Genomic DNA, 16,835 nt, shown 5'->3' with positions numbered 1-16,835 from the left:
AGACCTGCTGCTGATGGAGCCCAAAGAAAAATAAGATCCTTCCCAACACTTCCTGTGACCTCAGATGACATCAGATGCACCTTACTCCTCTAGAAAGAAGCAACAGTCATCTCTCAAGGGGACAGTCAACAACTACCCTGTTGTTTGCTTTTCAAACACATTATAGATTATGATTTGTTTTCAGCTGGCTGTGAACTTTACCACTACAGCTCCTCTACTAAGTTATTTCTTAATGACCTTGAAATTATCAGCAAGATATGAGGCAAACCATTTTGTTGGCAAACAGAATAAGCTTGTTCTGGAAACATTTTATTATTGGATCTGAAATGCAAGTAGAAAAAGCACAAATGTCAGAATGTCTAGTGACAAGCAAAATCTTTCTGGGTGGTACCTTAATTTTCCTAGTTATTTATTTTGTCCCCACGCTGGAATCTTGGGAGCAACTGTATCTATATGCACTGTCTTTGTGTCTCTATAGATATGTGCATTGCAGAACTGTTGCTACTAGGCTCTATACTCCTCTTTGGATAACCATAGCATCCAGTCACACATGGTAACACTTGGAGTGCAGGTCTTTTAGGTCACAGTCAAAAAGCTTCTGTGATAGATTGAATTAGATATAGGAGAGACAAGAGGCTACACCACACAGGTTGGGTAAATGAGACCTGCCTCTGGTGTCAGGGCAGGCATACACCCATGTGCTACATGAATGGGCCCACATAAACATGACATACATCAGACCCAGGGACATTCATTTGCAAGCTGTTAGGTTATCAAGGAAGGAGCCTTACCCGGGCTTTCTGCTCCATCTCTAGCATTAATCTCTCATGTTGCTCAGCTATGGCCAGTGTCGCAGAATGCACCTTCTGATAGATCATTTCTCCTTCCCTTGTTTGAAAAGTGAATAGTCCTTCTCCTGTGTCACACATTCTGTGAGAACAGAGACAGGGAAAGAGATGGGTCTTCATGGGTTCAAGCATGAAACAGTTCATGTAAAAGATGCCCTTGTCCTGGAGTTCTCTCTTCCTCATTTCATGGGAGCTGATGAGATAGACTCATCCTTGACCAAACCAACCAAGCATCACACCACAGAGTGCTCCATGAGGAGGGAGTTAAGGAGCATGATCTCAATGCAATTGATTTTTAAAATACAGAGCATTTACCACGGTGTAAAAGGCACACAGAAATTGATTTAGGTCACTGCAGTGCTCGCCTGGCCCTGAAGGGAATAAAAGCCAATAGTTGTTTTCTTGAAGGCTTTTCATGCTTGAGATATAATGATTGTATTGTATCCCTTATTCACTAGCATCTCTTAAAATTTAAAAAGACTTATGAAAATTCAGGAATTCTATGCTCATTCCGTATAAGGAATGAAAACTACATAGTTTCTTTTTTTAAATGCATATCTTTTATATTTGAGAATGCGCAAATATACTTTATAACCAAACAAGTCTTACATAGGTTTTGGTGTAGTAACTACATGATGTAAATAAGAACCTCTTAAGACTTGAGGCTGCTTGAATTGAATGCTGTTTCTAACAATTTCAGATGCACAGACACAGACAAGTTTGTAGCTTTGCAGATCTCCTTTCCGCATGTCTAAATTGGGAATCATGCGGCCATTCCATAAAGTCTTCCTGAAAGTTAAAAAGGTTGGTCCCCAAAATACAGCACTGCTGCTTAGATCATATGGAGTGTTCAAAATTTTTAGCTATTACTATTTTCAGTATAAAGTTTGGAATGAATCACAAGGAAAGTTTGGATCTCCCATTGAGAAAGGGCTGGATTGATTTTATTTTTATCTGCTATTATGCTGTTATGCTATAGAAAGACTTCTGTGTAGATATTTGTATATGATTTCTGGTAACATAATAACTTTGAAAGTGTTCTTAAGGAAACACAAGAAGAAAATTGAGAATCCAAATTCCTTTTCTATTACGTAGTTATATGTACCTCTTTTGATATATACATACATATATAGATATATATATATATATCTATATATGTTATGTTTAAGTAGTTGTAGCAATGGGTTTCAATTCAGTTTATCAGTACAATGCATCTTGATCAATGCCACTGTGTATAATTACCTTTTAAAAACAAATGCTATCAGAAAGAAAATTCTCACTGACAAGTTGTCAGACAGTAGTAGTGCAGGTCCATTTCATGAACGAAGACTAACTCTGAGATGAAAAATAATTTACTTAATACCAGAGCCTAGTTTGTACGCATAACCGGGGGCCTGTGGAGTCACTCGGTATCAGTGTGATATTGTACTCGGATTTTAGATGTTTATGGAACAGCTGTGTTGTTGGTTTCTGGTGATACCGTTCAAAGATTTACAGGGCGTAAGATCTAATTATGCATGAGGCCCAACTATTTATTCAAACACCAACACGATTTTGGACTTTTCTCTCTGGTTTTCTGAGAGGGTTTCAGTAAAAGGAACTGTCTCGAGAGGCCTCACATCACAGAGGCTCAGGCAATGATCTCTGAGGGCCCTGTGGAGCCACACTTAGCTTCTGTGGAAGCGATCTTAATAAAAGTCACCCAGCGTGAAATGGAAAGTCTGGGGGAAAAATGAAGTTTTCACTAAGTGAAACAAATGAGCTATCTTTGTTGATTCAGGGGAACCAGAAATCCAACAGCAGCAACAAAACCACAGATAGGTCCTGAGTGTGCACTGTGTAAAGGGGAATTTTGGTCATTGTCTTCTGAAAACCACTGCTCATTGGCCTTGGGAAATGAGATAATGAAGACACAAATTGTTATTTCATACTCAGTCACTGAGATGTAAACTTCTAATGCCTGTCCACTACCCAAGACTTAACTCTGCCCGGTGGGGATGTTTACAGGAGCAATTTGCCCACGTTCTGTAATAACTACTGTAAACGTTATCCTTTGATCAAGGAATGAGGCTTTAAAACATGCCAGCATCCCTAGCAAAGAAAACGTGAAGCAGATTAGCATTTGTTCATCGTCAGAGTTCGAGGTCAGAACTCCCCTTTATGCCTGTTTCATGCTCAGGGCTTTTGTCAATCTTGTTGGAATGAGCAGTTGTTTCCTTGACTGTTGCTTAAAATGTGTTTTATGTGGGCTGAGCAGGAACAGAAATGGGGCCTCTTCACCTATGGAAATAGTTTTGTGGCACCAAACAAGTGTTAGAGGATGCGGTCAGGAGGGAGATGGAATAAGGGGTGTGTCATGTGTCATGTTTCTCAACGTAGTGTTCAAGCACCAGCACTGCACCTGCGTCTCCCGCCTGTTCAGACCCAGAGATCAGAATCTGCATCTTAACAACGTCTGCAGGTGGCCGGCACACACAGTGTGCATGCTGCCTGCCATGTGGTTGAGGACAACATAGAGGCCATGTTTGTGCAGCTTTTCAAGGACCAATAAGAAAGTGAAGGTTAGAAAAGAAGAAATGGTACTGAAAAGAGAAAGAAGCGTGAAGAAACCCTTCTAACAACTCACAAAGTGTCAAGGCACAGGGTGCTTGTGACATTCAACAGTTCCAAGTCTCCACCTTTCAGTCAAAGACTGTATATATTTTCATGAAAATAAATGAGGACAGTTTAAGGCTACTTAGAATATTATCTCCTTAATTAACTTTCTCACTTATGTAACCTAAACTGGCCGTTCTAATGGTGAAGATTTCCTTTCTGCTCTGGAATGGCCTGGGGATTTATCAAAATTCTAAGAGGTAAATAGGAATGGAGCCAGGTTGTCTCCAAGGATTGCTTTGTTTGGACATTGTGATAGAAGGGAAGTTACAACCATTACAGGAGTCAAGAAACCAGCGGAAAAGCAGAGCCAGCAGGTCATGGCTTGTCAGATAAATTGTTCACACATTCTTCCAGTGGGTAACATGAACGAGAGGGTTGAGGACTAGAAAGGGAGCACATATAAATGACTCGTGTTCTCTGAGCATGTTTTCAAGTTGTGGGAAAGGAAGAGCACTGAGCGGTGAGCATGCAATTCAGCGTGAGCATGAGTCTCAGGGTGGGACACGAGATGGAAGCTGGTATTCAACAACTTCATTCAGGAAGGCCAAGTTCAACCTATAAGTGGAGCAAAGGTATCTCAAATGTGAGAGGAGACAGGAAAAGATACAGGTCAACGCCTGGGTTCCTCAACTCATAGAAAGTCCTATTTTCAGAATAGGCCCGTGACTGGCATCTGGGCGATAACCTCTGAGCCTTGGGAATATTTTGCTGCTTCTCTATGTCTGAGATCCTGCTACCCGAGTTTGACCTGAGACACTGATCCCAACCACCTGACCTGGGTGAACAGCTGCTTTTATGGTGACAGGGGTGTGGCGGGCCTGCAGTAACGCCTGGGCCCACCGAGGCAGGTGTGGGCGACTCTGGTTGACAGCACTTCCTGTGTGAGGGAGTACTCAGTGCTTTCAGCCAGCACTCGTGCCAGGGCCCTAGAAGCCCAGGGCCACATCTCCCAGTCTTCCCCTTTGTGGATCCCACAGTCAACCACAACTGAGTGTCAAGTGTTTGGTGTGTGCCCTGTGGGTCTTTTCCAGAGAACCATGAAGTCTGAGGGTGGTCTGGGGCACACCTCAATCTGAGCACCTGGTAAGCTGTTAATGTATTTCCACACAACGGGAAACAGAAAACCCTATCTTTTCTCTAGATGGCAGATTTTCAGATTCCATTTCTCCAGGGGTTGACCGAGAACACCCATCTTTATTTCATGTCTCCAGTCACTTCCAGACTCACTGGAAGTGGCCATGCTATGGGTCTTGCTCTTGCTATGTCTTCAATGTACACCGCAGCCAGAGAGTATGTGGACACGGTCATTGTGGAAACCCCAACACCAGGTGCTATTCTCTATACTTCAAAGTCTGCATAGGAAACAACTCTACACTATCAAGTCCCAGATACATGTTACTGGAACGTGCCTGCTGTGTAATGATTGGACCCTACAAACCTTTTCCTGTCTCAATTCAGCTCTGTGAAGAGTAATAACTTTGAAGTGCCAGTCTTTCTTGCAAATATATGTGAAATATAAATATATGGGAAACTTGTGGAGACTGCTTTGCTTTTTATTTAAAAGAAGACATACATTAAAATATTTCTCCATGTCTGTAGACAAAACTTTGCTACCCATGGATTACTAGACTTGTAGCAATTTGTCCATCATTAAAGCTATGTGAATTTTTCTCATTGTAATTTTTTGTGACATTGTGTGCGTATCAAATATTTCTCCTCTGTGCACATAGAAAATTTAAACCCTCAGCAGTGGAGTAGAGCAGAAACATGCTCCTGGAAATTCAACAGTGTTTCTCTTTGGGATTTAAAATTTAATGCTTAATTATAGAAAGTGATGAAACTCTTAAGAGCACAGCTTTTCTTCAGAACGCTTTAAGCCAATTAGCACATTTATTGTGTTAAGGGTTTAATTTTCATTGCCACTGAACAATGCTAGCTAGCATTTAAAGCTGAGCAGCAGCCATGGAGATATTGGTGAGATTCTAAGAGTGCTCAAGAGTCAGATTTTGATCTCTGCTAGAAACAGAAAATGCATATACTAATAGACATTACGATTCCTAACTCTACGATGTGCAGAAATAGACCCAATTCATTTGACAGTTAAAAATGTGATCACTAGAATTTCAGGTCAGTGAGCGAGAGAGCTAGGCTCTTCCTTGCTATTTGTAAGAACAGTAACAAAATTTGAATTCATACCTCCATCTCCCCTATGTTCTAGAGAAAGCATATGTTTATAAAAAGAAATGGAAAAGGGCTGGGAAGTTGGCTCAGTGGTAGAGTGCTTACTTTGCATGCATGAGGACCTGGGTTCGATTCCTGAGTACCACATAAACAGGAAAAAGCCAGAAGTGGCTCTGTGGTTCAAGTGGTAGGTTGCTACCCTTGAGTGGGAAACGCTGAGGGACAGCGCCAGGTCCAGAATTCAGGCCCCACGACTGACAACAATGCCCAATAGGAAATGTACTCATTACCTTGCTCATGTAACTGTAACCGGTCTGTACAGCATTTTTACAATAAAAAACACAAAAAATACTTAGTAGCTTAAATTATAGGATTTAAGAACAGAAAAATAAGAAAGAAATGGAAAATCTGCAAGAATTCCTATACAAACTCAGGAAGATTTTAAGCTAGAATTCAAATCTAATATGATAAGATAATGGGTGGATAAATATTCCTGTGAAATTAGTTAAAAAAGAAAGAAGGCAATCATAAGCTACCATAGACGAATTTAAAACAAGAAAACTATTTGACACTTGGCAATAATGATATGTTTTCATGTTTAAAAAGCTGTAATAGCAATAACTTGAGTCCTTTTTTCATAGTTGTTTGAGCATCAAATGAATTAGTGTATACAAATCACAGATCACTTGTAATATTATTAGTAATGGAAAACTACACTTTAATTACTCTTACTACTGGAATACAGTGCCAGATGAAAGGGCAAGAAGGAAATGGCCTGAATAATGCACTGATGTCTGTGTGAAACATGCCTGTGTGGGAGAGTGGTGCAGGAATCAGTACAGCATGCTTCTTGGAGAGTGGAGCAGGAATCAGTACAGCATGCTTCTTGGAGAGTGGTGCAGGAATCAGTACAGCATGCTTCTTGGGGTGAACAATGGTACACTGTATTTCTGAAAAATGGCAAGTAGGGCTGCAGATGTAGCTCAGTAGCACAGCACTTACCTAGCATGTGACAGGCCTTGGGTTCTTCTATCTCCAGCACCCAGGGGGGAAAAATCTAAGAGTGGATAGTGATTGTTCTCACCCAAAACATTGATAACTGTAAGTGACATGTATGCGGATTAGTAGCTCTGTGTATCCCACAGTGTATACATACTTTGAACATTGTGCCACTTGTACCAGTTTACCTGCCATTGTAGACAAGCATGTTGGGGAAGCCTGTATAGGTGTGTTTCTTTTGTTTCTTTTCTGGAAGAATGCCAAAAAGTCTGCGATGGTATCATTTTGGGGTATGAAGTGAAGAGAGGGAAAAGGAAAGAAGGAATGCATTTCACAGAGCCCACTTCATATTAATGATCAAATTAAGTAAAAGAATGTGATGGGTTTAATTGAGTTTAATTAGTTACAATTAAATTAGCACATTCAATTTAGAGCAAAGTTCACGGAACACTCACAGGAGTGCTGGACTGATGCAGTGTTTATAATGTGCCTAGCTTAGTTGCTGTCACCTATCAAATGCATTACCATCAAACATAAAATGATCTACTGCTCAAACCCTTTCTCTCACACACACCTCTTTTTCTCTCACTTTCTTGCTCTCATATGAATTCTATGTACACATATTGCAATATTGTTTAAGATTTCTATTTATTCTCTTTTCAAGGAGGTGCAGACCTGTGGTCTGACTTTCAATAGGTCCAGCTTTGCAGAGAGTTGTGTTCTGCAATCTACTGAAATAACTTCATCCATGAACTTAATCATGGCAGCAGCCTTTATACAGTATGGACTTGCACAAGCAAGTCTGTGATCAACCTCAGAGACCACCTCCTTCGAGGCTGTCTACTGGATCCTGTTGCCCATGAATAAAAAAAAAAAAAAAAAAAGGTCCTAAGGAGGTTTGAGCATTTGCAAGGGCATTCAAGGTCCAGGAGCCCATCTGTAATCTGAACCCAGGCAGCTCGATTTTGAAGCTTAATCTCCTGTCACTAAGGGATGTCACATTCACTCATGCTGAGACACCGGTGCAGGGTTTTCCTTATGGACTGGACAGAGGCCCCAGACAGGACTTGGGAAAGAAAGTTTACAGCAGCTTCCTCTCCCTGTCCTGGTTCTTCTTCTATGCAATCAGGTCCCCAGGACACATGCCTCTAGTCTCTACCGGCCAGTGGAGAAAAGGCACATCCCACTGCGTATCCAGTCAGCTGAGCATCCGGCTGGGAGTCAAACCCCCTGCCCTGTGCCCAGCCCCGTGTCAAGCCCTCGGCTCGGGGGATGGCGGACTGAGTGCTGGCCACGTTTCCTGCCCTGCCTTGGACTCTTCTTTCTCTCAAATGCTTTGGTTGATTTTTATGCCCCCTCCCCATTTTCCCCCTAAAGTGATAAATCCTAACCCACAAAACCAACCAACTAACCAAACAAGGAGAAAGCCACAAGGAAGGGGTGCGGGTTGAAAGCAGTCCGGGTGATAGAGCCAAATGTAAAAGGCAAGAATTACTTTTAAAGCCATGTCCTGCTCAGGGCCCAGGGTCCACACCCTGGCGCTGTCCTGACTGCATGCTATCCCAAGCTGCGGCTGTGAGACAATCAGTTCTTCCCTTTGAGTGACTTAGGCTAAAAGACAAAGTTGCAGTAACCCTTGTGAGATGTTCAGTTGTGAGGAGCTGGCAAAGGAAACGCGGCGACGGTGAACGCGCTCGTGTGGAATTCTTAGCTCTCCACGGCATGTCACGGCAGGCAGGCTTTGTTTCACAGAATTAGAGTCTCTAAGATTTCTGAGCATGAGGACTGACCTCTCCATCCATCATCTTTCTCTTATCTATCTACCTATCAACCTGTCTATCTAATTATCTGCACGTCCATCTATCATCTTTCTGTCTTTCAGTCATCGCTGAAGGTGTTGGAACCCATGGCTTGTACACACTGTATAGACAGATGCACTACCGGTAAACTAGGTCCCTAACCTTGGAATCTGCATTTTAAGAATGTTTGCCAAGCCATTCTCCTGAACACGTTTGATCTAGTGCTTTTAGAGCAAGACAGGGATACGTTGCTGCTCCACCAAACACAGGAGAGAACAAAGGGCCTCCCATCCCCTTCTCGTGGCACCAATTTCTTGTTAGCTTGTTCACATTCACTGAACAGCGACCCCTTGCAGAGTGGTTTGTCTGGCCCTGGGATGGCTGTGTGGTGATGCGTGGTGAGTGGTAAGGAGCTGTGAATGCTTGAATTTCTGGCACACTATTCCAATATTTTCTTCCCCACCACCACCACCTCCAGTTCACTCAATCGCCATGACTGGACTCAAATAAATTTCTCTCATGTTTCCAGAAATATCTTCTAATATTAAACACCTTCCAGTGAATTGGGAGCTTGTGGGTGAATCACTTCTGTAACTGAGAAAGATGAATAGAAATAGAATTTGATTTTCTGGAGAGGGTAATTCAAGGACATAGAAGTGAGAGGCACAACAACTTTGATTTTGCCAGCCAGTAGGGAGGATGGAGACAGTAGGGTCCCGGATGGTCAGAAGAAAGATGGAAGCAGCTGTTGATACCAATTTAAAATTATGTCAGTTATCGGGCTTGAACTCAGGGCCTGGGCAATGTCCTTGTGCTTTTTTGCTCATGGCTAGTGCTCTACCACTTGAGCCACAGCTCCACTTCAGTTCTCTGGTGGTTATTTAGAGATAAGAGTCTCACAGAGTTTCCTACTTGGGCTGACTTTGAACCGTGATCTGCAGATCTCAGCCTCCTGTGTAGCTAGGATTACAGGGGTGAGTCACCAGTGCCCAGCTCCAACTTCATGTTCTTTTCAAATAATTTTTGCAAGAGTGGATTGCAGTGTCTTAGGTCACTAATGTAACAGTGGGATTCCCTTGTGGACCCACTTTTCAGTGATTAAGCGAGAGTGGGAAGGAAGCAGAGCAGTGTCTGCTTTGTCTCCTGTGGTAACAGCGTCCTGGCGTGTGACACAGCATGGTGCCATCAGAAAGGAGGTGGGATTTCTTGGAATGATTTCTCTTATTTTCAACCCAGTACCAACTGTACTGAAGAAGGGAATAAAAATGCCAAAGAAAAGCAGTTGAGAGAAATTTACTTTTTTACCCTTGAGACTTAATGGGAATTGAAGCAGTACACATTTTTATCTTATTTTCCTTAATGGTCAATGCCCTTGGCTACATATTGTAAATACCCAGCACGGATCAAAGCAATCCTACTGAACGATGTCCCTTCCATTTTGTTAGCTGCTAAGGATTCGTGAGATGTTCACTGCAGATGCTATCTTCTCCATAACAAAATACAGTCTGCTGCTAAGGGGTATCTACTAGACTTCATTTTTCTCATTGGAAATAAGGATGAATTGGAGAATCTTAATTATGAAAAATTCTGTATGATTCCGGTGTCTAGGATTCTAAAGGCATGAGCATTTTTCATCACATACTATTTCATATTGTGCTTTTCCATCACAGGATTGATTCTACATTTCAATTCCCAGTGGTTGTTTCTCTGGCTGTTTTTTATTCAGATATCCTACAAGTTGGAAGGGAGAAGGAATCAGCAAGACAGAAAGCAAGAGAGAATTGGAAAGCAAATATACTATGTTATCTTATTTTCTATTAAAATTATGACAAAGGAGTGATGAAGGTTTTGAGATTAGGGTTAAGAGGCAAACCACACAAATGAGCGGTAAACTAACTTGCAAGGTTAAGAACGCTGCTGTTAGAAGGCATACAGCATCTTGAGGTACACTGACCTCGGAGCCTTACATGCCTTCAGGGCTGCTGTGCTCTGATGATGGTTTCCTAAGAGCTCTGTCTGGAGAGTTTAAACTTCCTCCTTAGCAATATTTTCTTGCTGTGCTTTTAATATCATCAGCCTTGCATTCCCCGACACTGTGACACCATTTTCTACATTTGGAGTTGGTGATTCTCATTCTCAGACTGTGACCAAAATACCTCTGACGGGCCAGTTCTTCCTCACCCAGTGCTCCATCAAACTAACCGTCACGCCCGCCAGAGAACGTGTCTGTGAGCGACTGCTTTCCCGGGTGAAGCCGCAGCTCTCCATGCAGCTCTCCAACCTTCCTCTGCTCTCACAGACACAGGGGCATTGGAGACAGGAACGAGGAACACTTTGCTATTCATGGGAAGTCATTGTTTTCAGCCCGTGTCTCCTGCAGCGGAAAGGGGTGATGGTGTAAACTCCACCAATGTGGCCTTTTTGGAAATTCATTTTTGTTCTCAGGGGCTGAGCTATCTTCCCCCGATGGCAAGTTTCATTACAAGTGGTGCAGCCGACCATGCACGCAACGCACTTAGAATTGCAGGCAAAACAGCCCAGCCCCATTCCGGTGCCAGCTTCCTACATATTTAATAGAAACGCAACACGAAAAATACTTATAGCTGATCAGGCCTGGAATAATTGGGAAAAGCTTAATTTCTCACTTTGGATGGGGGTGGCTTTATGTAATTTTTTTCTCTGGGGATCTCTTTAAAAGATGTCATTTTCCCCCTCTTTGGCATGAAGAGTAAGACAACAGAATTTCTTGCAGTGAATATTTGTTTAATTTTTACTATGGGATTACAGGGTTCATTTTGTGCCAGTTGTACTAGTAAGCATATTATTTTCTTCTTTGGTGCTATCATTTTGAATTTTGGTATTACTATTTGTAGTCAAGATTTTTAATCAGCAAATGTGATTGAATTTAACTTCTCATATATGAAGCACCTTATTATTAACACAAATATATCCCGAAGAAAATGATCTATTGGTTTATAATTCAAATTCTGTAGTTGTGAAAGAGTTCCAGTCTCAGCTTCCATACCAAGTTTCTACTCAGGGTTTGCTGATAATGACTTTTGTGACCTTGAATGTATAGTTTGCTCTCCACCTGTACTTTGATACCTGCCCTTCAAGGCTTATTTCTCTAGTACTATGCTCATAGAATGCTGTCTTCTAGATTCTTCCCTTCTGATTTGGCTACAAGGAAACTTGGACAGAAACATGGGAAGGATTCCCTTTACCTGAACTTCCTGCTCCACACTGTGTTTTTGACAATGTTTCTCCCTCGAAGAATCCCCATTTTCTCTGGGTTCTGGGTTCGTGATGTCTTTATGTCTTCCACTGAGAAGAAGTTTTGGAGTAAAAGTTTCTTCCTGTTGCTAGTCCTATCCATCTGGAGATTGTTCACTAATCATGCCCACGCCTCTTTAAACAGTCCTTACATGAAATATTCATTGAATTCATTCTGGTTGAAACATAATCTATTTTTATTTATAAAGTAAGGATAAATATGATCTGTATTTATGATTATGTGGTGAGCCGTAATAAGGATGATGTTAAGAATAGTATCAGTAGCTGGCATGCATAAATAAGGTGCTTCGAAGCTCATCCTTTATCCACAATAACTTTACTCAGGAATGCAGCAAAGGTCCTGAATTACTTCCCCTCCCAGATTCAGGCTTTTGCAGCACCTCTCCTCAGAGGGGGAAATTCTCCTTGTTCTTTGTCTCTGTGCTGGCCTGTGGTTTGTTTTGGCCAATGGGAAAACAGGAAATGAGTCATCATTAGCAACTTTACAAAGTATTGTCACTTGGGCTTGCCGGCTGCTTTGGAATCCTGGCACAGGGGTAAGGAAAGCCCAGGTGGCCGGCGGCTGATGGGAGACAAGCCCCACCACAGTCACGGTCATGCTCAGCCAGCCACCGGTCCCCAGTCAAGCTAAGGATGCATCAGTGGACCCTGGCCAGATTCAGCCCCACTGCTCAGGTCACCTGTAGACTCCTGAACACCAGTGAGCGAGGCTGAAGCTGGCATTTTAGGGTGACCTGTTACCTGGCAACAGACAACCCACTGAATCATGATTCACAAGTTAAAAAAAATCCAAAGCTATTTCAAGTTGTTACAGTGAGGGGAGCGCATCTGCCCCGTCTCCAGTATCAGTGCTGCCCCGTGGCAGCACAGCTGCGCTCCAGGAGAGCGTCGGCTACATCCTGCACACCGGCCAAGAGACCAGAGCTTGCAGACAGGGGACTGGACAGGGATGTCTTACAGCAGACACCTGCAGGCCAGGAGTGTTGACAATTTTGAGTAGCTAAAATGGCCTCTGTGGAAAATCAGGCACTTTGTTCTGTTGGATGTAGTCTTTGTGTATGTGTGTGTGTGTGTGTGTGTGTGTATACATATATACATCTATTTATATATACACACACATATATAAATGCATATATATATTGACATATACTACTTATACATATTAATGGGGGAGTATGGTATTTCAATACTAAATTATAGTCTTAAAAAAAGAGTCGGTAGAATTGGGACATAGTGTGGATGTGGCACAGCAAGCTTTTCACCTAATATATCTAGATGGAAATAAGACCACAGAGCCTTGTGCTGGGGAGAGGAAGGAAAAATCAAACAGAATATGCTGGTGAGTCTTACTCAAATAAACATCAACCTCCCCTTAGCCACAAGCACCATGAAGACCCCCCCGCCACACACACACATACGTTTACCTCCTTACAGATTTCCTACACACCTGCCACACAGACTGGCCTGAAAAGTTCAAGGGCACCTCTTTAGCATGGAGTGCCTGGTGAATGAGACACTTCACGCTGGTTGAGCCAAAGCCACCGAGGCCATTGCTCAGTTGTGAGCGCTGTTTCAGAAATCTGGGCATTCCCAGGAGGGGCCAGAATCACTGTCTTTCTCATGAACATCCCCCGAGGGCCTCATGAAAAGAGAAGGTGAAACGACACAGTAGCGTTCTCTTCAATACTGACCACCTACCGCATTAACAGGTTGCTGGTTGGATGAGGAGCTCATTCAGGGCATGAATCATACCCCACTGTAATGTCCTCTGTGTTATAAATAGGAACCAAAGGTTCACAGAAACTCAGCATCTCTCCCTGAGCACTGAGGAGCTATTAAGAATATCAGTGAGATGTGTGACCAAAACATGTCACTTGATTCCATCTTATGGAATCAAATCCAGAGCTCCACTCAGGAGAGTTTGGAAATATCATATACATATCATATATATATCACATATAAATATCATATATCTGATATTTGGATAAAGGTTTCAGTTTCCCTGTTACCATCATATACTGCTTTACATGGACCTTTTGCTGCCTAAAACTTCTCTCATACGGTAATCCTCGTTGAAAGCCTAGACTCAGGTTTTATGGAATACATTCACAGCTCACACTAGAGAGAATATGGGTACTTTCAATGATCCTTCAGCTTGGTTCTATTTGTGGAGTCTAGTTTCATTCTGTTTCAAAAGAGCACTGTGTGGCTTTATAAGTAATACATATATTCATATATATATATGTATATACATATATATATATATGTAAGGTTGTCTTTTGATACAAGAAAAATAATTCCTTGTTTTCTTTAATTTACCTGCTCATCAATAAATGTATGAAACACATACTTTAAGTAAATTCATAATAACACTTCTACTGCATTTTTTAAAATCCTTCCAAGGGATATAGCTTAGGCAAAAACTAATATAATTAGCATATTTTGATGGATGGCTATGTCAGGACATGGAGATGAAAATGCTTATTGCAGTTCGAGAATACACCTGAAGGTCTCCTGCATACAACAGCAAAATGTGGTTAAGGGGAGAAATGGAATTTTCTCTCAGACAGCCGACACATTATTTTTCCTATTTTCATAATTTATATTGTCATAGACATATTTTTATTGAAAACCTTATGAGCGTATTTTTTTAAAGTTCCAGCCGACTTCTATGGAATAGTTCATTAAGTCTGCCATTGGAAGAAGAGTAAAAAAAATAATCTAGGACCGTGTTGTGGCTGGAAGTGCACACAAGCATGATGTGCTGAGTTCAGCCTCCAGTACCATCATACATGTTCCCACACGTCAAGTCAATATTTGATTTAGGCCACAGTCATCTTCAAGTAATTATGGAGTCATTTTTGGGTGCCATGTAGGTATTAGGAATTCATAGGCTTGCTGAAGAAAGAATCTTTCAGAGAAGCATATCTGTGATAATACTTGCTCATCTGTCCTTTATGTCGTATCACAGATGTGTGAAGCTGTGTTCATCTTTCTTGTGGGTTGGAGAAGGCAAGGTGTAGAATGTATATGTTTTTGGTTTACTAAAGAAAATAAACAAAGTTTAAATAAAACAATAAAAGAAAGGCAAAGCTAACCTTTGTTCTATTCCTGTGGACAGTAATAGTATCTCAGTATTTTATTTTGCATTTCCCTGAGGACATATGAGTCTTCTTTTGATATATTTATTTGCCACATTTGTACCTTCCTTGGTATGGTGTCTATTCTAGCATTTGACCTATTTTTAGTGGGATTATCTTCTTGTTGAGTTTTAATAGTTTTCTGTATATTTAGGAGTCAGGCACTTATCAGAGACAATAGATATTTGCAAATACTTTCTCCTTGTCTAAATTTTCTCCTCAGTCTTGATATAGCCTTTCACATAACAGAAGTTGTTCATTTCAGTGAAGCCCAGAATACAAGTTTCTTTATGGACAGTATTATTTGTGTAATATCTAAAACCTCATCATAGCCTGGACCAAGATGGCGACAGGGCAGTAGGGAAACGCCACAGCTCTCTCCAACCAAAAAGAGAGTTTGAGTTCCAACGCTTAATCTCCCCCAAGAGACCGACAACAACAAAAAGACGAACACTCAGAGAAAAACCAGGCGGAAAATAACAAAAAAAGAAAGAGAGGAAAAGAAGAATTTCAGAACAGAGAAAAGCGAAGACCCTGCCCCCAACCTTTACTGGCCGTGCGGCAGTGCGCCAAGCCGGCTGGCCCGGCGGGGGCTGCCGGAGCCCCAGAGTCACAGGGGGCTGCTTGCAGATCACCAGGTACCGGTTTGCAGAACAGCAGATCGCCAGGAACAGAGAAACCTACCAGCCGGGAGTCTCCACGAGGATCCCACCCCCACCCCTCACTCTCCACCGGAGCAGAGAGGCTCCATCCCGCCAAAGCTGCCCGGCACCAGCAGTGCAACAAAGGGACCTGTCGGCAGACCACCCGCCCGATCGCGAATTGTAACGACCCGGCTGGGCCGCCCGGGCCCCAGAGGCACAGGGGGCTGCCTGCAGATCACAACCCGCGAAGAAGCCGCCTGAGCGTGGACACTTTTGACCCGACAGCTTCGACAGAGGCAGAGACAGAAAAGAATCACACAGAGCTACCACCGCCCAACCCAGCCTGCAACCACCCCAACTGAACTCGGATTGCAACAACAACTGACAACCTACACCACACAGAAACAACCAGCTCCAGGGTGAGTACCCCACAGGGGACAGTGTATCCCTCAAGGGAGACCAGAGCTGGAGGGAATCTCCAGACCCTGACCTAGACTCCCTACCCCAACACCCGGACCACAGGACCCACTAAATCTGGGAACTGTTCGAGAGCTCCACCAGCCCGTGGAGCACACTCTGCTGGCCAGGCCAGAGCAATAGTGACCCTGGAAGGGAGCTTAAATGCCCAAGCCAGGAACAGCGCCCCTGGGTCAAGACCACCAACAGTAGAAGAAATTTGAACTGTGTCCCCCAGGCTGCATAACCTAGGTAGTATACACATCAGCACAGGCCTAACGAGCGCGCTCCAGGCTGCATAACCTAGGTGGTATACACAGCAGCACAGGGCTAACGAGCGCGCTCCAGGCTGGGGCCAGAACCAGGCCCGGGGATCCGGCGCCTGAACAACACAACCAACTCCTCCCAACTGAAGTAAAAAGCTGAGCATACGCCTCAACAGAGGGGAGAAAACCAGGAAACAACACTCCCCGGGAAGCACGCCTGTGAACAAAAGACCTGGAGGCCCAGGACAAGAGAAGCCCAAACCCCACCAAAACTCCACCCATATACCCTAGGCTGGGAATTGGGCAACACAGGCTGCCAGCACCTGATAGTAAGCAGGAGCTCAGGCTGTTAAGGCAGCTCAGCAATAGAGTGATAGTCTTGGATGTATGAGGCCCTGGATCTGATTCCTCAGCATCACAAAAGCAAAAAGGGTCAGAATTGGTGCTGTGGCTCAAATGGTAGGGTGCCAACCTTGAGCTGAAGAGCTGAGGGACAGCACCCAAACCTAGAGTTCAAGCCCACAACCAGCCCAAAACAAACAAACAAAAA

General features: G+C 43.0%; 1 protein-coding gene across 1 annotated transcript in view; it reads right to left on the bottom strand.

Annotated features, from left to right (window-relative positions):
• Positions 1–16,835, bottom strand: part of Dok6 (docking protein 6) — a 178,544-nt gene that overhangs the window by 52,945 nt on the left and 108,764 nt on the right. Inside the window, exon 6 of the mRNA XM_013018903.1 lies at positions 792–930. Within this exon, the coding sequence (XP_012874357.1) occupies positions 792–930 (139 nt within the window). The remainder of the gene's footprint in view (positions 1–791; positions 931–16,835) is intronic.

Source organism: Dipodomys ordii, unplaced genomic scaffold (assembly GCF_000151885.1).
Source record: "Dipodomys ordii isolate 6190 unplaced genomic scaffold, Dord_2.0 Scaffold43, whole genome shotgun sequence".
In the NCBI taxonomy this organism is placed as follows: domain Eukaryota; kingdom Metazoa; phylum Chordata; class Mammalia; order Rodentia; family Heteromyidae; genus Dipodomys; species Dipodomys ordii.
The sequence above is the reverse complement of the archived record's forward strand: the minus strand, read 5'-3'. Positions and strand labels throughout refer to the sequence as shown.